At 45.0% G+C, this 21,440-nt stretch overlaps 5 protein-coding genes across 5 annotated transcripts; 2 read left to right on the forward strand and 3 right to left on the reverse strand.

Moving 5' to 3' along the window:
* Positions 1 to 496: 496 nt before the first annotated feature.
* GL218_05005 (L-aminoadipate-semialdehyde dehydrogenase large subunit) lies at positions 497 to 4,185 on the reverse strand (the record flags this gene model as incomplete). The annotated part of the gene is made up of 4 exons (XM_033581638.1): positions 497 to 2,786; positions 2,840 to 3,084; positions 3,140 to 3,793; positions 3,901 to 4,185. The coding sequence occupies 4 exons, from the start codon at positions 4,183 to 4,185 to the stop codon at positions 497 to 499; spliced, it is 3,474 nt and encodes a 1,157-aa protein (XP_033435224.1).
* Positions 4,186 to 4,805: 620 nt separating this feature from the next.
* GL218_05006 (Salicylate hydroxylase) lies at positions 4,806 to 5,966 on the reverse strand (the record flags this gene model as incomplete). The annotated part of the gene is made up of 2 exons (XM_033581639.1): positions 4,806 to 5,060; positions 5,124 to 5,966. The coding sequence occupies 2 exons, from the start codon at positions 5,964 to 5,966 to the stop codon at positions 4,806 to 4,808; spliced, it is 1,098 nt and encodes a 365-aa protein (XP_033435223.1).
* Positions 5,967 to 7,310: 1,344 nt separating this feature from the next.
* GL218_05007 (putative transporter ESBP6) lies at positions 7,311 to 9,059 on the forward strand (the record flags this gene model as incomplete). The annotated part of the gene is made up of 3 exons (XM_033581640.1): positions 7,311 to 7,910; positions 8,075 to 8,342; positions 8,479 to 9,059. 3 exons carry the CDS (start codon positions 7,311 to 7,313, stop codon positions 9,057 to 9,059), a joined length of 1,449 nt encoding a protein of 482 aa, XP_033435222.1.
* A 6,562-nt stretch (positions 9,060 to 15,621) lies between these two features.
* On the forward strand, positions 15,622 to 17,089 carry GL218_05008 (uncharacterized protein; the record flags this gene model as incomplete). Its single annotated transcript, XM_033581641.1, has 4 exons — positions 15,622 to 15,654; positions 15,708 to 16,245; positions 16,297 to 16,531; positions 16,591 to 17,089. 4 exons carry the CDS (start codon positions 15,622 to 15,624, stop codon positions 17,087 to 17,089), a joined length of 1,305 nt encoding a protein of 434 aa, XP_033435221.1.
* A 2,983-nt stretch (positions 17,090 to 20,072) lies between these two features.
* On the reverse strand, positions 20,073 to 20,931 carry GL218_05009 (Protein CWH43; the record flags this gene model as incomplete). The annotated part of the gene is made up of 3 exons (XM_033581642.1): positions 20,073 to 20,224; positions 20,279 to 20,779; positions 20,838 to 20,931. The coding sequence occupies 3 exons, from the start codon at positions 20,929 to 20,931 to the stop codon at positions 20,073 to 20,075; spliced, it is 747 nt and encodes a 248-aa protein (XP_033435220.1).
* Positions 20,932 to 21,440: the final 509 nt, after the last annotated feature.

Here is a 21,440-nt window from a genome sequence, read left to right on the forward strand (position 1 = left end):
CTGGTATGGGCCAATCGACGTTATCAATTCTGTTGTGCTACGTTAGGGGTCTACCCCTTTCTTGTCAGAGCCTCTGTCGACTCAATATGGGGTTAATAGGTTAGGTATTTATGTTGCTAGCGTACGATACTTGCTCATTGAAAAGGGGAGGTGACATATGCGTCAGTTTGGCTATGTGAACTGTTCTCGAAATTGTTCATGAACAAGCTGATTCCGTTCCTCAACGCACGTTCTCCGGACCCGGTATGGGACCCATAAAGATCTAATATTATTCTGTTGTCGAGGATTGGTGATATGTTAAATAAAAACTTCATCTCACGAATAAATATCTGAACTAATTCCCGGTCTGAAGGCATTAATGCCCCAGTTGACTATGCTCTGGAAACTCAAATGACTTTTATATTTCCCCTTTTCTCTACCAGGTTATCTAACGCCTAGAAAATAGAAATTTAGTCACACACTCAAATATCCTGGTGCATAACCTAAGTGTGATAGATTAGGAGGCACCACCGCGACCTCCTATGCCCCCTACGGCTAGTGCTTGCACAATATCCGCACTGATATCGGGCAGCGGCCGACCCCTTTCGGTTGGCTGGCCGATGAACTTGATTTCGGCCAGATATCGTAGGTACCTTCCCACGTCGTCCCTGCTAATGCCATAGCCAGAGCTCTCGTCTACGCCTGTCCATTTATCACCATCAGCCTTCAAAATAGCAACAGCGTTCCTGTCATCCAACTCCGGCGCTCTAGTATTTGCCGGAAGGTCATTCATACAGAAATGTGCCAGCGGCATGAGTGCATGCTGTTCTTGGTCCTTCTCGAGGGCACCCGCGGACACAAAGTTCTCTAGTTCCTGCTTCCAGGAGTTGTAGCTGATTTCTGGAGTTTTGTAGCCATAATACTCTAGTATCGATAGATATTCATTCATGCGGAGACGCGGGTGACCGGTGACGTGAACTACGTGCACTCCACCCGGAAGAGGATTTAGGGCAGCGACGACCACCCTTGCAACGTGGTTCACGGGGACAGCGTTGACAGTGTTGATGATACGTGGGCGCGCTACCAGCTGTATGCAACCCTTCAGCATCCTGATCAGAAAGTCATCGACGTTGCAGACGCCAGTCTGGTAATCACCAAGAATGTATCCAGGTCGGATAACTGAGCCCTGGAGGCCTCGTCTTCCGGCCTCTCTAACTAGTTGTTCCGATACCCACTTGGTTTGTCCGTATCCAGTGCCCAATCCGGTACGGCTTCCATTCATGTCATCACTTTCCATTATAGAACCCTCTCCAGTTCTTGTCTGATCTTCTGACAGTTTGATGTAATAGTCTGTGTCAAGGACACTAGTCGAGCTGACGAAGCAGAAAACCTTTGCCTTCCCTTCATTGCAGAGTTTCATCGCATCGATAGTCGATAATACATTCGACGCCATCATATCCTGGTACTTCCGAATCCAATGGACAGTAGCTCCGTTATGTATAACTACATCAACTTCCTGTGATAATTTTTCCCAGGATGAATCATCAATGCCGAGCTGAGGTTTTGATAAGTCGCCCACAACCGCACTTAATCTCTCCTGCCATTCATCCTTCCATAGACCATATCCTTGAAGAGAGCGACGAAGCCGTTGTAGGGCTGCTGTTGAATCCTTGGCGCCGCGCACGTGTGCGATTAACTTAACATCATGAGAAGTCCGGTCAAGGACATCCTTCACAAGATATGATCCCAAGAATCCAGTTGCTCCCGTAAGGAAGATTGTCAAACTTTTAGAGTCGTCGAGAGCTTTGAGATCGGCGGATTGATATTTGTCAGCTAACTGGCCCGTCAATTCATCAAGAGACTTAGTATAAGCCGGGGTGGCCTCTTGTGCATCGCTGGTGGTATCGGTACCGTTGGCATTCCGAAGTCTCTTCTCTACGTGAGCGCTGAAACTAGCTAGATCTGGATGCTCGTAGAATGTGCTGATAGAAACGTCTGCTCCAAAAGTCTTCCGAATTTCCAGAAGAAGTTGTTGTGCTAACAGACTGTGTCCACCCAGATCAAAGAAGACGTTTTCTCGTCTAATAGTTTTCGGGTTGAGACCCCGGATGAGATCGGCCCATTTCTGGGCCACCTTCTGTTCTGTCTCCGTCAAGGACTCCCAGCTTTTTAGATCCTCTTCCGAAGCGTCTTCAACGCGTTCGGTAACATCTGGGAAAGGAAGATTCGGCTTATCAACCTTACCATTGGGGTTTAAGGGGAGCTTCTCGAGAACTATATATATGCTCGGTACCGAATAGGCCGGCAATCGAGACTTCAAGTGATCTCGTACCTCGGTTTCCATGCTTCGATATTTCTTCAAGAAGACACGTGTAGGTCCCATCTCAACACCGTCATCTTCGACTTCTTCTATCCCCCGAGTGGCAATCCACCGCCGCCACTCAGCTGCTTCGGGGACTAAGTAGCTTACTAGTGTCGGTTCTTCGTTACGATCTCTTCGTACAAGAGTCTTGCAGTCTCGAATAAGTGGGTTTTGGCTTAGATTACTGTCGATATCGTTGAGCTCGATACGGAAACCGCGAATTTTGACTTGGTCGTCGGCACGACCGGTGCATTCAACGTCTCCAGATTCAAGGTAACGTCCCAGATCGCCCGTGCGGTAGAGCCGATCCCTCGGGCCCTTGTAGTACTTTCTCCAAGGCTCATTTTTGCTCACCTTGGCGTCTGCCTCGACCCATTTATCATTATCTACGAACCAATTCATTAAGAACTTCTGCTCATTCAAAGACGGGTCCCCAAGATAACCCCTAATAGCAACATAGTTAGCAAAAGAATATGAGAATGTCGAGAAAATACTTACTCAGCAAGACCTGCAGCCCGGACGAATATCTCCCCAACTTCGCCAACCTGGCATAATCTAGATCGGTTCTCTCTGTCGACAACTAAAAGTTGGACGTTTTGCATTCCTTGACCAGCCGGAACTGTATCCTTGAGCTTATCTAGAAAGTCCGGATCCCTCGCGCGGCTCGGGACTTCAAAGTAGCTGACGGCTCTCTGGGTCTCCGTAGTGCCGTACATATTGATAATGTTAGCGTTCACGGCAAGCTGTCTAAGTGAGCGGCATTGCCTCGTCGTTAGAACGTCGCCGACGAAAGAATACGTGTTCCAAGCTGGGAAATTCAGCGGTAGCGCCGCCAACTAGAATTTGACCCATGGCTGGGGTAAGATGAGTAACAGTAGGTTTCATTTCACGCATCCACTCAGCAAGTTTCTCATGCTGAATATCCTCTCTAGACGGGACGAGGAGTTGGGCGCCAAGGAATAGTGGTGTGAAAATATCTCTCTGCACGGGATCGTGAGCTAGACCGGAGAGAAGTGTAAATCGACTCTCAGTCGATAAGTTGAAGCGCTCGGCCATCCAGCCAAAATACCTAGTCAGGCTGTAATGTCTACCAAGGACTCCTTTTGGTCTTCCTTCACTCCCCGAGGTGAATGATAGGGTAGGATTTGAATCAGGACCCACTATCACATCAGGGGGTGAGGATGCAAGGCTTTTAAGGGGCTCGAAGATGTCTTGAGAATCAACTTGGCCTCCAGAAAGAGTTCCGTCATCGAGAAGGCGAAGTTCAGGGACTTGGGCCTTTAGTTGAAGTTCTTGGTCAATATAGCCTTGCACCAGATCGGCCAAAGGGCCATTCTCATCAGTTGCGCGGCCAATTTTTATCAGAGCACTTGGCTGTGATACCTCAAGGTAGATCTTCTGTCTAGCTGGAGGATAGGCGGGATCTAGTACCGTCATCGTAGCACCAGAAGCCTAATTGGACAATTAGCGTTACCTGGATTTAGATGAAAGTATTCGTATATAAGAGTAAAATGAATTTAAGTCTAAAGTAAGTCTAAGTTTGAAAATCAATAACATACCAAGGTACCCATCAAGGCGATGACCAAGTCAACAGAGCGATGGGCCCAGATCATTACTACATCTCCATTGGTAATACCAGCATTATGAAGATACCGGGCAAGGGTATTAGAAGCTTCATAGATCTGACGATAAGTGAAGCGTCTCTCGGGATGCGTCGAAGACTTAGTTTCTAGCACACAAGTCCTTTCGGGATATTTCTCAGCAGAGGCCCTGAAGCGCTCATGGATTGAACCAACATAACCTGACCAATCAAGGTCGATTGTTGGGTCGGGTAAGTGGCCCATTACGGCGGTATTCTATATTCAATTCCACACGAGAATTAAAGTATGAAGGTAAAGATTATTTCATCGTCTCTACGAACATTTGAACATTGAAGTAAAATATTAAAATATTAAAAAATTACGTTGATGGTGGGGTACATGTATTCAAAGTACCAGCTGCTAATATGCGATGCGTCATAGTACTTTTTACCGTGTACCTTTTACCGTGTAACTCTTCCGAGAGCGGAGCAAGAGGTACCCAAGTATATTATGCATGTATGCATGTACTAAACTAAATTTCTTATGGTAGTACCTAAGTACCTAACATATCTTCTCCTTTTCCTTTAACTATGTACCTAATATTATCACGAGAAGTCATACAGATATAAGAAGATGCTATGGAATTATATTTTTATGTATATTCTCTCATATACTTGAGTGATATGGAAAGGTACGTAGAGATATGAATCAAAAATCCCTATCAACTGCTCCCTTAAATGCAAAAATTGCCGCTGCAACATGGTCTTCCATGTTGATTTCATTTGTATACATACCGCCCTCTTTCATTTGGCGTTCCATACTTTGGATATCTCTCTCTTCCTCGTCTAGACTGTAAAGTCTTCCGAATTGTCTCGTGATATCAACTACCTGCTGGCTTCTTGGTCTACGAACGCGTCGAAGCTTCTCAAAGCTATATTAATATTATCTTTCGACTTGACTTCGGCGAAGACTCCGGCGAGTACCGCCGCATCCTCGATCGCTTGGGCTGCACCGTTGCCAGCGTGAGGAGCCGTGGCATGTGCCGCATCGCCGACAATAGCAACGTGGCCCCGGTAATAGGTAGGTGCGTGATCATGGTCTAATATTTCCCAATGATCATTTGCATATTGTTCGAGAAACTAGAATGTAGTCATAGTTACGATTATTATTTGCTAGAATAATGTGATTACACTTTAACTTACCGATACTAGCGAGGTAACTTCAGGGCAGAAATTCTTCCATTCGTCGGGATTAAAACTAGCTCTCTCGCCGTTACGTCGTTTGCTATCCCTTTGGTAGCAGGAGATGCTGTATGTATTTCCTAGATCCAAAGGAAGGCCATTGACATACCCAATAGGCGTGCAAAACATTCGGACTTTCTCGATCGACTCCTTGGGAAGCACCTTCTTTGCTTCTGCCATCCGGACGATAACGTTGAAGCAATGCCAGTCATCGTGATTAACTGCTTCCGCCGTCGGATCATCAGGGCCCAAGATGAATTTTCTAGTAGTACTCTTAACACCGTCGGCGCCAAAAACTGCGTCGAACTCCTCAATCGTGGAATCTGCAAAGGTGACAACAACCTTAGACGTATTGTTGTCTACGTCTCCCTTCTCTTCTATGCTCACCGCATGTTTTCCAAAATGAACGCGGTGTTTAGGGATGACGTCCTCTAGAAGGCCCTGGACAAAGTGTGCCCTGTGAATAGTCCTTCTTCCTTTTGCTCTGCCCAGTTCTGCCACGACAGTTTCGGCGTTTTGCCCGCTTCCAATGATGATCTGAGTTGCCATCTCCATATTTTCTTCATTGGCCATGAAATGGGACTTTTTGAAGTATGCTTTCTTGATCTCTGGTGAGATTGAGTCCATTGCTTTGATGGCATTTCCGTGGAAGGCGACACCTGCGCCGCGAACGCAAATATCCGAATATGACTCATAGAGATGTACATCGAGTAACGGGTTGCGGGAGAGCCCGACAGTTAAACAGCATCCCGCGATGCCAGCACCGATCACAGCTACCCGAAGTTTGGGAGTTTGGGTTTCCATATTGACTACGTCTGTTATTTTTCGTTTGATGAACGAGATATATGATGAGATAACTTCACTTTCCTGAATTAATGAAATTCTGGTGGTGTGCGGGAAAAAAAAGTTGGACAAGATAGGATTTATATAGACCTTGAATGGGTGGAATCCCATAAGGTCATTGTTCTACAACTAAACAAAGCTCTCATGACTTTTATCAGGCCAATGTCCTTGTTAATCAAGAAAGCATTAACCTAGCACTATGACCTTGTGTCGCGGACATTTTGTCCCTTGCCTTTCCCATTCAGGCAAGTTCAGCTCGGTCAAGCAAACCTATACCTCCGGGAGGGGTTGGGGGGGACTAGTTAACGTGAACACATACAGTCATCTAATGCCTCACCATGTGAGGCTCACGGGTAAGCGCCCTCGCCACTTGGGAGGTGAATTTAGGGTATTTAGTGATTCAGCTTATGAGACAACAACGATGTTGAGTACATGTATGATTTATTATAAAACTAGTTGTTTCCATTTATTACAATCTCCTTCTCATAAAGAAGTATGATTTGCTTCTAAGAGGTTTAATGAGTCGTAGGACTGTGATTATTTCGACTTATGTGCGAATCGATACTTTCTCGAAAACGTGATATCACGGATTCTTTTTACATGCTATAAGCCACCCTTACATCAATGCATGCTATCGGGGTTTTATGTTAAACTGAAACAGAAATATTCTCGCTCCGTCTGATTTCGTCTATTATACCTATGGCTTATGGTTATGAATGACTAGGTCTCAAAAATTCAGCCACTGCTCATTAAAGGGCGATGTTGTTCTTGGCCTTACTACGCTGCTTATATAAATTGTGAGATAGATTGAGAGACTGATTTTAAACAGCTTTATTATAATACATGAACAGTATTGAAAATTGCGTTTTGATGATGATGATGACTAATCACAATGCTTTAGCTTTAGTTATTTGATCTCCTATAGTTCTATATTGAGAATCTCAAAGCGGCACCGAGGAAGTAATTTTTTTGTCTTAATAAAATTCGGTTAATATGAAATATGTCACTGTAGAGAGTCGAATATATCTTAATGTAAATGATAATTGTCATTTTATATGTAGCCTTTCAAAGAGACATGGGGGCTTTATTTTTGGCGCCAAGACATTCATAGACAACCGAGGGAAAAGTCACTTAATGTACCAGGGATCTTACCGAAATCGCCATATTTATAACGTAATTTCTAAGTGCCGCCGCGAAGGCACGAAAGAACGAACCATTTAAATAATTAATACTCCCCACACTTAGTTATTTGCCAAGTTTTCTTTAAACATTTATCTATAAGGTGGTAAAAAGACTCAGCTAATAATGGCAGCACAAACCCAAGAAATCCCGCTCACGGCCCCACAGCCCGGGTCCGAGTCGGATTCAACTCTAGTACCGGCTTTGCCGCCCATCTCACGAAGGAAACAAGCCTCGGTACTCCTCTCCGCCTTCGTGACTATCGCTCTTACCATAGGATATAACCAAACCTTTGGTGTCTTCCAAGAGTATTATCTCTCGCCAGATCAGAATATTATAGCGCCTTCCCCGGCCTCACAGGCCACACCGCCGACAGCACTGCTCGCCTTCGTAGGTACGCTATGTTACGGGCTGACTTGGGCAGGTGGCATCCTTGTCAACCCTGTGATATCGCGTATTGAGAATGGAACTTGGGCTCTAGCCACACCTTCGAGTCGACGATGGCGCCGTAGGATCCTACGTTTCTTAACGCCAAGGACTATCACTATTTCAGGAGTGGTCATGATGTCTACTGGGTTCGCATTGGCTTCCCTCGCCAGTTCCATATGGCAGCTTCTGCTTACACAGGGTTTCCTGGTTGGCCTTGGAATGTCACTCTTGTACTTTCCACTCCTTGCACCCGCGCCTGAGTACTTCACTAGCCATCGTGCAACCGCCATGGGCTTCGTAAGTGCTTCATCCGTAATTAAATTACTATATTATTTGAAATATGGCATTGTAGTATATTATACGTCTTTGCATCCATGAAAACCATATCCGGCCGTCCAGACAGTGTGGCACTACTACTGAAATTCTTGAAGGCATTGCCACTAATCCTTTAATACTCCTAGATCCTAGCTGGTGGCGGTACTGGTGGTCTCATACTCTCGCCTGTAATCCGCACACTTCTTAGCTCCCTTGGCGGCCGTTGGACCCTCCGGATTTATGCTATATTCAATCTACTCGCCGGGCTGCCGATTGCTTGGGCTGTGCCGCGGAGTCGGTTTGCAACAGTCCCAGCCGCAGAAAGACCCGAGAGGCGAAATACCCACGTCTCACGTTCCTTGGCCGTAAAACCTACATTCCTCTTCTCTGTTGTGGCCGCGTTTCTCCAGGTTAGTACTAACAGATCTCTATCTCTCTATCTTATTTCCTAGTAGAACACTATCAATTGGAACTATGGGATACCTTGCCTGTGTTATTCAAGCTCTAACCCCCTAACCCTAATCCGTCGCATCCATCTTTCAAGATTTAGTAGCTAACCCCTATAGTCGGCCGGTGCCCAACTTCCTCTCTCCTTTCCCTTCCTATACAGTAATTCTCGGTCAAACCGCCTCTAATGGCGCCAATCTCCTGGCCGCTAGCAACGCCATAAACGCCGTGTCTCGCGTCATCACCGGCTATGCTGGCGATCGTCTCGGCCGACAGAACACACTTCTATTGACACTTTTCCTTGCTGCATCTAGCGTATTTGCCTTCTGGCTTTCTAGCATTCTCGCAACTACCTCGTCGTCGTTCTCACTTTGGTTAGCCTTCATTGTGCTCTATAGCGTCTCAGCCGGTGGGTATTATGGGCTGTTCCCGGCACTTATTGCCGAAGTCTTTGGGATCCAGCAGTACGCTGCTGTAAACGCATTCATACTTTTCGTAAGGGGGCTAGGGACTATGTTCGGAAGTCCTGTTGGCGGACAACTGTTGGGAAGTTCGGAAGAGGGAACAGGGGCATATGCTAGTATTGCGTATTGGGATGGCGCACTGTTGATGGGTGCTACAATGTGCTGCGTTGGGGTACGATGGGCTGATGGAAAGGGAAAGGGCTGGAAGTGGATTGCTTAACATGGATATGACCTAGACGTGTACAAGATGAAACATATCGTTTTGCTACTTGCATACTGCTCAATTAAAACAATTGAGTAGGCTAGACCGAATGGTTTAGAGGTATGCTAATCTTGATGCAAGCATCGTTACTTCTATGACTTCCACTTATATTATAGTAGCGCCTTAATAGTTCACTTACCGCATTGCCGGCTTTCAGTGTAGCACAAAAACTAAGCATGTTGTCTCCTTACATATTAGACGTCTGGAATATCTGTCCCTTATTGGACAGTAATACGATAGAAGAGGTATACTCTATCCCTGGCATGGGGTGTATGCATTGCTATGGCGGATAGGAAATGTACTACGGGGTTAACTTACAGCAAGGGATATTAGCATCTATTTCTATGGTATTATATAGTTGAAGCAGCAGTTAGAAGACAATATCTACCTCATACTTATTGAATTTAAATTATCATATCATGATTCTATCTAAACCCATAGGTTACGCAAAGCATTCGCCGTCAGCGTCAGTTACATAGTTGAGTTCTAAGTACATGTCAGTAGTAGCAAGAGTGGAAGCCCGGTTAGAGTCTTGTTTTACTGTAGAATGGCATAAGTAAACGTTGTGTCCATAACAGAAACTACATCATTTATTGGCCAAACTCGAACCTGACGAGACTTTTATCCGAAAAAAATGACCTGTTGGGGAACCTATCTTAGGAACCATGAGATACTGTCGATCAAAGGGGGTTATACGCGTATAACCCCATTGTATTGGGCAAATAGTCTTGTAGCTCCTCTGATTACCATCACGTTGTTCCCCTCTTGGATGGTCTGCTTCGCCACAATCTCCAAGGGATACTCCTAAGTCACCGGAATCCCGAAATAGACCGGGGTCTGACTGCATTCCGTCTGCATCATCCATGGGTTACACCTTAACCATTATTTGATACTTGCTGTGCCGCTATTCTTGCTTTGCCGAACACTGCGTTGTATGACTTTCCATATCTACGATGAATTCTAGCTGGCGGAAACGCTATGTTAGGTATTTCCGCACATTCTGATATCCCCTATATGGTAACTGGTCGGTGGATGTCTCCTAGATATTGAAGCACTGACACCCTCCTACTAACCTAGTTAACATGGGTAAATGCCTGGGCTCATCTAGAACAATATAATGCTACGTTAGTTCTAAGTTTGGTTTCGATATAGTCTGTAATGAAGATGTTGGAACAGGTCAGGATAGAATCGACGTATTCTCGCCAATTGTGATGAAAGCCAAGTCTCTATTCTATGTAGCCAACCTATTTACCGCTGCGGTTGCTACCTGCCCGGTTAAAAGCTCATCAGTTGTGCCCATTGTTAACTCTTCTAAAGCGGCAAGCTAGGTAGTCTACGGGTTCATGTGCACTCAAACACTCGATGCTGCATGCTAATTACTACCCTCGTTTCCATCGGCTATGACATTCTCGGAGCTATTGACGATCGTAGTTAACTAGTATCCAATAAGGTAATGATGTTTATTTATTAAACAAAAGGTTTCTTTGCTTGGGATCTGCCGCTGTTGAACTTTACTGCCTTACTATCGTATCGATACGCCACTCTACCCCCCTAAAAGTAAGGATACAAATATCCATAGTTTTTACAAGCAAAGATTAAATATGCTTTTGTTTCTTACTATGGTTATTGACTATGCTACCAACTTTTGGTGATTGAGAACAGCAATGCTATATAAAATGATTCTAGATGCCTACCTCTATTAATCATGTTCAGATAGAGAAGATGAAACAACAAGAATAAGGAAAGTTGCCTAGAATATGTAAGAATTATTTATCGAATAAATAAGTAGGATTAGTATTATCAACTTATTATAAGATCCTAATCAAAACGTACCCCTATATGCATTTAATAAGATAGGTATCAGTTTGTTACTTCCAGTATCTAAATCGGTACATTATACACCTATTCTGTATTCCACTTTGGATGTCTATATAAGCCTGGCAAATTCTCGATATATATGATGCGTCTAAACCTCTTGAATTGACCTGTAACGCAAGTATTGTTTCATCATTTTGACTTATTCCAAATCGAACACGATGAAGATCGCGATTCCTCTGAGTTTCCTAACCTCTCTCCTTGTCAATGGCGCCCTTGGCCATTGTACGTACGAAATGATTCCCGTTAATAGTTTCAAAACTGATTCTATTCCAGACGCATTTTCTAAACTTCGAGTCAATGGGACCGTGAGTGAACATTGGCAATATTCGGTAATATCATCTCCAAGTAATCATGTTTTCACACATTGACTTACTTTGAAGTAACCTCACAACGGGTTATGAGTATTATCCAGAGGGCTATCACTCTCAGTGGGCACCATACTACGATGTCTACGACGAGAACATCAGGTGCGGACGCGGAGCGGCTATATCAGGCCCTGGAATACAAACAGCCACAGTGATTGCTGGTGAGAACGTATCATTCGTCGTCGGCCTTGCCGGCATTGATGGTGATAATTTGTACATTTACCACGAAGGAGTAGGACAGGCGTATCTAAGTTATGTCGAAGATGGTCAAAGCTTGGAGGACTATCGTGGGGATGGGGACTGGTTTAAGATCGGAAGCATTGAACCACTAAATAAGACGCGCTGGGATCTGATATTATCTCCGGAGGTATGTTTCTCTGATCCATGAGAGAATGCCACGAGTTGGTGTTTTGGGTAGCCACCGCACCTATTGGAGAAGCAACCCGCTAATGTGAGTCGGATAGATGACATTCACCATCCCGAAAACTACGCCGCCGGGAAAGTATCTTATGCGTGCTGAGCACGTATTTCCGTTTTCAAGCGCTTGGAATGTAACGCAGTTCTATATCAGCTGCGCCCATATCAATGTTATTGGGTCAGGTGGGGGTATGTATTTACCCCTATTTCATTACAGAACAGGAAGCTCATTGCAAGTAGGTAACCCTGGTCCAATGGTCAAGTTTCCGGGTGCATACGACCTCTTTGACCCTAGTAAGTCTGGTTCAAGTTATGAATTTGAATATAGTATGCGTACTTATCTATAATAGGCATTTGGGTTCCCTTTGTAGTTGGGTCATTTCCCGCAACGGACCTGTCCGGCTATGTCGGACCCGGGCCGTGTCTGGACGGGATGAGATGAAGTGGGAGCGGGTTATGCTTGATTCCTTCCCTCATAAGAGGTAACTCCGCAGAGCGTAGGATATATAGCCTTAAGTCGTACAGGTCTTGACGTTACAATGCATACATGGTGTATATTGGTTAAGTTCTGGAACTCGATGGATTTAACAACATATAGCTGTGTACTAGTAGCATATGCTACGTCAGGTAGTTTAAAGTATAGATAGTTTCTATATAAGCTCACTCGGCTATTTATGTTAAGGTACCTTATATTCCACTCTCACTTATATTCTCCTTGATCCCTTCCTAAGCATACGGGGTAGAGATACATGTAAAACTATACTTATATCTCTCTACACTAACATGTTGCGCTTTGCTACATTCGCTTTTATCTTGTCTGGGGCCTTTGCAGCTCCCGAAGCTCCCACTTCTATTGAAATAACTCAAACCCGTCTACTCCAATGTCCATTCAAAGATCACCACAGATATTTCACTTGAATCTCTGGACATCACATACGATACTCACGCCCCAACATCGACCTCCTCTGTAGAAAATGAACATATTTGCAGCGTGCAGTTAGAATTGGACTACCAACCGGGGAAAAATTCCATTCAAGTCACGGATATTGATTATGATGGAGATGCAGAAGCAGAAATTGGGACCATGGTTGCTTGGTCAGAGACCTATGGCCCGGTAAGTGATATTGAGTATACTTTTAAAATAGAACACTTCTGATGAATTCCAGGTCCGTTTTACTACCGCCAATCTTCTCGTTGCGGAAACCGGACCTCAACGTGTTACTAATACTACACCTCCCATGTCTTCGGCTTGCAACGAGCATACGATTAAGCCAACTGTAGCCATACAAACGAGGATCTTGGGGAAACTCGGAGGTCAGATAAAGCAGAGCTTGAAGTTCAAATGGAGAGGGAACTGTGATGCCATTCCTTGCCAAGAGCTATGGGATATTACAGGAAAGCCGTCTCCGTATTGCAAACCGCAGTAAAATTGATTAAAGCTGTACTTACTAGGTAGATGTTAACATGAGCTTTAAAGATAAACCTTATTCCGCGTGTAAACAATCATAGTTTAATATCTAGGGATCTTACAACGCACGAGAACCATTTCATCAGCGGCACAGTTATCTGAGTACTAGTTACACGCTACAACGTATCTGCGCCTACGCTAAACTCACGGTATATGGTATTTGTTCATTCCATTCTATCCATTTCGTAAATTTGTGGGGGTGTAAAATAGGAGAGTAACACTAAGTATCTGCAATCCTAACTTTCGAAGGTAAGGTTACTGAATTTAAATATATTTGTATACATTTGTGTAGTTCCTAAGCTCGTATACATATCTCAGATTATCGAGTGTTTGTGATGCCAAAATCTTGTAGCCACCTAATCACCATAGTTAAATGAAACTTGATGACTATCCCTGTGTAGAGGTGTTACTGCTAATAGCTTTGTTCTGTATCTTGAGGGTGGCGTGGTAGTCTCCCTCGGAAGCATCTCCTACCGAATCTAGGGTAACAAGCGTAGCGGTGCTCGCATCAATACGGCTAGCCCGAATAAAATTCGCAGGCCAGTGAAAACGGGGGATGGCATTTTGGGGAGCTTAATAATAGACGTATTTGGGCTTGAAGCAGGCTTCTCATCGGGCTGTTCTCGAGCTAGTGATCGAAGATGCCGCCAAAGTTTAAGGAAAGGAGTCTCTAACGGACTGCGATACGATGTATCATCTATTTTACTTGCCTGCCTAATAAGTAGCGTGCGAAACGCAATGATTGATGCCATCATGACCGCGACAGCGCCTTCAGCGTGTTTCCAAAAAAACTCCCAAGTGCCATCCTGAATCCACTTATAATGGAAGCCGGCAATCTTAATGGTGGCGCAAATTGCCATGAAAACAGAGGGACATAGGGGTATTGCTAAATAAAACTTGGTAGATCGGCTAAGGAACAAACTTCTGAGTATGATAATGGGTAGGCTGACGACTAATATATTTTTAAGAATAATCAGCTAACCTAGCCATGGCGTAAGGATGAAAGGAACGCACTCATTATATCAGAAAGCACATCTAGGACCGTGACGAGTCCAGTGAGTCCAAGTGTCTTCTCATCTATAATTGAAGTAAAGCATTTCGCTATGTGAAAGTTAGACTGGGCCCGGGGGTGGTTGAAAACTACACTAACCTCCTTCTGGCCCAAAATAGGGGCATATGATAAATGGTTCCGTCACAATGAATACCCAGGATAGTACGCAGAGGGCCACTATGAACCAATAATACCAATTTACTGCTCGTGAGATAGGCCAGACAAGAGGACGCATGAATGCTAGGAAGCACCCTTTGACAGCGAATGTTGTTGTCCATATCAAAACTAGATATGAGCATGCCTTCTTCTGAAAGCTGAGAAGTTCATCGTGACGGGTAAGAAGGTAAGGTAGGGCTTGAGGAACAAGTAAAGCAGCCGAATGTAGATACATGGAATAGCAGATATGGTATATAATTCCGGTGGCGGCGCATAGAGAGGCGGCAGCAATGATCAGAAATGCGTCGTCTAGGCGTAGGCTTTGGTATTTGAGTCGTATAACCACTCGCGTGATGAAGGAGCAAAGTGCTAAGCCGGTCAAAACCCCGATAGCTATCTTGAAGGCATGCATATGAATCTTGCCCGATGACTCAACGAACTCTACAGAATTCAGGAGGTGTAGGGAAATATCCAAAGAAATATCCATATTTCATATGAACTTGAATGGGCGTGTCGACTGGTGGTGGCCTTTGATGAAGAAGGATAAGCCTGGGATGACAGGTTTCAGAGCCTGGCAAAGACTAAATAGTCATTTTGTGTGTGTGTGTGTGTGCTGTAAGTAATCGGACCTGTATTCGGGAGATTCGTCTCTATTGGGCCGCTTCAAGTTTCTATTTGCATCGAGGTGTTGGTGTTTGTATCCCGTTCATTACTACTACTTTGATTCTTAGACCATTGGGGGCTGGTATAAAATATCGGGTTTTGCCCATTCCGGCTTATGGCCCCTGATATTATGCTACCCTGGGTCTGAGGTGAGAATGCATCTTTCCTGTTGCAAATACCCACTAACCTTAGGTAATCAATCTTTGAATCATGATGTTGATTTGTTGTGGTACCTAGGCACTATTTCTACTTCAACAAAGACCAATGGGACAGACGCGAGTTTAACCTGTTCTTCAGAATATTTTATGCAGATATATCGATTGCGGAGATGCTCTTCAACCTTCCACTAGGTGGAACTAGCCTGTTGGCCCTTTGTCTGTTGGTAGTCATTGTTCTCTGGCGTCGATATACAGCTCGATGTGATGATTTTACGGGGTACAGGAAGCGCGATGATGCAAAAAGCGCCCCTTCAACTTTCCCCTATGTCTTCCCACTTACAGGGAATCTACCAATTATGTACTTATGGAGTCCGAAAGACTTCGTTTTGAACCCAAAGTAAGTACTTCTTAACTATGCCATTATCTATTGTAGTAACCAACCCATTATAGGAATTTCTTCCAGAGCGCGCATCCGGTTCTGGTCAAAATTCTTACCTAACTCAAGAGTTCTACGTGATCCAGGGTCCAGAGAATGTCAAAGCCCTCTTTAAGAGCTCATCAGTGTGTACATCAATTCCCTTCGTCAAGTTCGCTCTTGGGTATGCTTTTGGCATGCCAGCTAAGGCCCTGAATTTATACGACAAGGACAACTCCGGCGGTGGCCATGTACCTCATCCAGGCAGTAAGGTGGAGGCTCGCAACCGTATTGACTACTCGCGGCATCAGTCTATAATTCAATTCCTTGAAGGTAAAAAACTTCTGCCTTTCTGGAACAGGTTTGCAGACGACATCACACATCAGTTGTATAGTTTTCATGACCGCATAGGGTCTGACTGGAAATATAGCGCTGATCTGATGAAGACCATTGGAGATGAAGTAACAGCTTCAACTATTAATGCTCTTTGCGGCCCATATCTCCTGAGGCTGAATCCAAATTTCCTGCAGGACTTCTGGGACTTCGACCGCAACTTACAGACTTATCTCCAAGGTAGATTACTAGGAAGCATACAGTAGCGCACTTAGCTAACCCTGTTTACAGGGATACCTTGGTTTCTTGCGCCAAAGGCTCACACGGCTCGAAAGAGGGTTCTGAACGCTGTTAAAATTTGGGAGCAGCACGCAAGGGATCACTACGACGACTCCACTATGGGTACTGACGGTGACGATCCATTCTGGGGGAGCAGCTTCTTCCGAGAGCGACACGAAATGTTTCTTGAAATGGATGGTTTCGATCACGCTGCCATCGCATCCCAAGATTTCGGAGCAATATGGGCGTAAGCTACAGTTTCGGCCCCTTAATGTCAATATTGACACACGCTAACTTGTCGAATAGAGTAAGAAATTCTATCGCTACTGTATCATGGGCTATCTTCGAAATATATCGGGATCCTGAGCTGCTTGCTAGTGTAAGGGCTGAGGTTGATACCTGTGCGACCAGAAGTGCGGATGGCCGCATCCAGTTTAATATAGACCAATTGCTTCGTTTGCCAGTCCTCCAAGCTGTATATGCCGAGACATTGAGACTTAGGATGCACTTCTACATCATTAAGATGCCTGATAGGGTTGATATGAACATCCGAGACTGGATTATACCGAGGCGAAAGGTAATTGTAACGTCGACGACAGTTGCGCATATGGATTCCAAAGCGTGGAACACTGGCTTTAATAACGAGCACCCCGTCAACGAGTTCTGGGCTGGACGATTCCTCAAGTATCCATCTGGAAATAATCCCTGCAACGCTCAGGCGCACGGTTCCACCCATGGATTCCCTACGGAGGCGGACCAGGACAGTGTCCTGGACGACATTTTGCGAAACGTCAGATATTACTGACTACTGCCTTGATAATTAGCTTGTTTGACTGCGAAATATTGGAGGAGGGAAAAACCGTGCAGGAAGATTTGACCTTGAAAGGATTCGGCGGTGGAATATCGCATCCCATTAACCTAGTGCCAATATATATAAACAAAAGAGATATGTAATACCTAATGCCAAAGGGAGACTGGTCTTCTAGCCTCCTAAATAAAATAACTACAATTTACCGTGATCTAATTAATTCATTGGATTAAAATTAAAGTCAAAAGAACGCCCCCTTTTAATTCACAAATTTTCTTACACATTATGGCATTATCAGGTTTCCTTTATTCCCTTACCCTTTACATCCATATCCTCGTAACCCCGTCCCCTTACTCCATTATGCCAATTACCCATTCATGATGGCTTGTAGTACAGTGGCTCGTTGAAAACGTGATACCGGTGTCCTCTAACACCTTGTCCTCTGAATAGAGCTGGGAACCTCCATCCCTCAGGAACATCGTGCTCCTTAACCCTGCGATTTCTTTTTTCCGAATTGGTTTCTAAAGCCGCGACTTGCGCTTTTTCGGCCTCGCTTTTGGGAACTACGAATTTTGCAACTTGTAGCTCGGTATCGGTGATAGTACTTCGAGATACCCTCGCATATCCTACTCTCTGTAGGCGTTTATACAAGATATATTCGCACCAACGATCCCAATCACGGGGATCCACGTCATGCATCCCTGAAATATCGGAGACGTACGTGTTATAGTTGCCTTGAAGAGGCCTCGTCACTAGATAGGAGAGTAAGATCGATGGCCTCGGGGATGAACCCATCAGTTTGGACATATACTCAGTTTGCAGACGACGGTCTTCTGGATCCTCCTCCTGACCAGAATGGAAAACAAAGACGTCTACTAATTCACCGTAGACATCAAGGGTCGCATGGATAGCAGGAGCTAATTCACCTACGGGCGACGGAAGTAGGTGATGTGTCGAATTCATAATAGGGAATTTTGACAAGAGCGCGGCACCCCAAGTATGCTTGTTCGGCCCAGGACCATAATCGACATACATACCTAGATCCTCGGCCAGGAATTGGGTCGTGTCCCTATTACCCATTATAATATTTGTAAGTCGGACTCTAGCAGACCGATAACGTCGATTTCAAGTTCTTTTACTAAATCACGTATGCGGTACTCAGAAGACCACATATCGTTGTCAAGAGAGAAGTGGATGGTCCAAATTCCAGCGGTGATAAGTCTCGAGTCATTGTGGTGAGGCTTATAATCATTAGTTGGAAAACGTCGGAACGCAGTAGCAACGAAAAAAAAGTGTATGGTGCCTAGTACTAGAGTGTGATACTTGCGATGTCGCGATCGGGCTGGAGTTTCACATGTTTCGTGCTGGTGCGAGTGTATCGACGTGATGTTGAATATGCCAACGCCGATGAGTAACATCATTGTCGTCATAATCCAATCTGTGTGTTCGCGAACAAGGGGTCCTCCAGGGACGAAAGCGTAGGCAACCACCCAGACGTGGAATAGAACCATCAAGTTGTATAGGAAAAATCCAAGACCAAAAGTGGTGGCGGGGTTCTTCTTAGAGGCCACGGTAACGAAAGGGGTGGCGATAGCTGTTAAGTAAAAGGCAGTAGTAAGACCGCCGAAGTACCCAAACCAACCGGGATAGTGAGTGAGGATGGCCGCTCCGACGCACCCGATGCCATAAACAGACCAACTGCTGACTAATTTCGGTAGGCGAATTCCAGTCAACAATCCAGCTGTCATTGCTACTATTGTGAACCAACCATGGGGGCCAGAGAGGGGGCCGCGGACTGGATAACCATCCCAGACCCATAGAATCATAGTACTAGTGTCAGAAAGTAGTGAATGTAAACCAAAGAAGAGGCCACTAATACCCAGGGCAGCTAAGAGTGCCGAACCGTTTTGTTTATCATCTTCGGCGACGCCAGTATTAAGAGGCGCCCTACGGGTGAATCTAAGCGTAGCAAATACTGCTAATGCCAATCCAGTTCCATTATAGCCACCGTTGGCGGCGTGCATGATCGGCCATATTGGGTTGTTAGTTTGCCACGCATATTTGACAGCGGAGGACATTACTAGACCAACAGTCCAGGATAATATTTTCGATTCGAGACGGACTGGGTGAACCGATTCAGAGAACAAAGTGGCGGCCCATGCCAGACAGGACATTGCAACGCCAAAACCAACAGTGAAGAGTCTGTAGGCTGGATCTTTGACCGGCCATGCGAGAAGTCCGGCGAGAGATAAGAGATGACAGGCGCGTAGATTTTGAGTAATGAGCGAGCGAAATGGTTTAATGCTAAGAATTAAGGGCGAGATCGTAGACATTACGAGCGCTTCGTAGCCGGAGATACCCATGTGCCAAAGTGGGAAGTACCAAATAACTACACCCAGACTTGTGAGCATAGACCAAAAGACGAAGCCATGGTAGACCTCGGCAGCAGTGTCGAATACTTTGGGCCAAGAAAATTCAGCATCGAAGATACCGGCAGTAATCTTTCTCTTTTCCTCTTCGAGAACGGGGTCGCTTGAGGCGATACGTTGACCCTGCGAAACCGATCAGAAAAAAGTGACATGGTAATGCCGAGTCAACCGCATGATCGCATCAAAACTCGCCCGAACAGATGCCGCTGTCGCCCCTAAGTAGCTATGACATATCTGAATTAGAAAGACAAACTATTTTCAAATATAGGAGCCTATTACATAACGTTTACTCCAGAAAGCCAGTTGATTATCGAGCTCATGACAGATTCCGTAAGGGGATAATGCTCGTGATAAAGTCCCACAAACTAATCTGGCCAATGGTAATCTCAGTGAAATAACGATGTCCGTTAGACGAGTAGAAAAGATCTACCTTATCTTGGCTGGTTTGTAATACTTATCGACCTCGATTGCTCCAAATATGCGGCTTCGCGTAGAAAACAAAATAGGGGCGCAGCATCTAGTCCCAAGCGAGTATGCACGTCATATTAAGTCTACCTGGGAAGCCGTTGTACGTACCCCGTACTCAAACCTTTCACGTCCCTAACTACAATCTCAAAAGTATCGAAGTCGAGAGCAGTAACCGCGTCAAAGGCGACGTCAAATAGGATAAGAGACCACTCGAGGAGCGAATAAATAGTGTAAGCTGCAAGTAATGAGCAATGTCTCCACTCGAAGCTTTGAACTAACGCGTACTAACCTCCTGCAACCCGGCGGATCTTGTGCTGAATGAAGAAGTATACCATCGGAGGTATCATGCCGAAGAAAGCTGTTGCGAGATACTTTCGATACTTGATAGCTTTCCGGTTCGGTGGACTCAAGGCAATACAGCCAAAGGTCCACGGAATAGTAGCTATAAGGTAGGAAATCATAAAGATATCATGCCAATCATGATCGTCGGTCGAGGTCACGTAGGTCCACCCCCCACACGTAAGAGTCCTAAAAATACCCACGCCAGCGATGAACTTGGGGAGGGCCTTTCCGGGCTTCGTGGTAAGGAGATACCAAAGAGTAACGAGTGCAAATCTAGGTCCGGAAGTCAAAGCTATGAAAAGCATAAAGAAAGATCGCTCGGGGTATCGATCGCCTATAGTAGCAGAAACAGAGGGGAACCATTCGTCGGGATAGCCATAGAATTCATTCTTGACTATCTTATGGTAATGAAGGTACATGCCCACGGACAGAGCACTCAAGAAAGCGGCTGTTTAATCGCATTGATCAGCTAAGAAATGGTATCTAGGGGCACATATTTCACCAACCGTATGCGATAACGGTATGAACCCATGATACCCATTTCGCGTTCAAAGTGGCTACTGTCGTCCCGGTGTCTTTATCTTTGTACTTAGATGACATATTCGCATTCCCAAGTTGTGAGCCGAACGAGCCTTGCGTGGATGTTAAAGTTGAGTTATAAGAGTTATAAGAACCAAACCAAAAGGTGAAATAAAATCAACAGGAACAGTCGCAACAAACGTCGGTGGGAAAGAAGCGTTTGAAAAAACAAAAACTTGGATGTTGCGTCAATGTTCCAACGTTCCAACGCATGTGGTTAGGTACCTTCCCATTTGCTTCTCCGGATTCCTCGGTGGCCGCAATGCTAAACTTTAGGTACCTTTCGTGTGGGTCGATGAGCCAAGAAGGTTCAATCCATGTTTGTCGCGTGTGTCGTGCGCAGGAGTGATAGATCTCCGCCGCTAACTGGTCTAAACTTATAAAGAGTCAAGGGTTTTATCGCATATCAGCGGATCGAATATTAAAATTTAAGTCTAGGACGGGGTACCTATCTTATCTTTAAGATCCACTATAATTTTATTTAGTCTTCTGAAACTTTTCTGAACTGCTGGATTCTACATAACTAGACC

The sequence above is a fragment of the Daldinia childiae genome, assembly GCF_008694065.1.
Source record: "Daldinia childiae strain JS-1345 chromosome Unknown Scaffold4, whole genome shotgun sequence".
In the NCBI taxonomy this organism is placed as follows: domain Eukaryota; kingdom Fungi; phylum Ascomycota; class Sordariomycetes; order Xylariales; family Hypoxylaceae; genus Daldinia; species Daldinia childiae.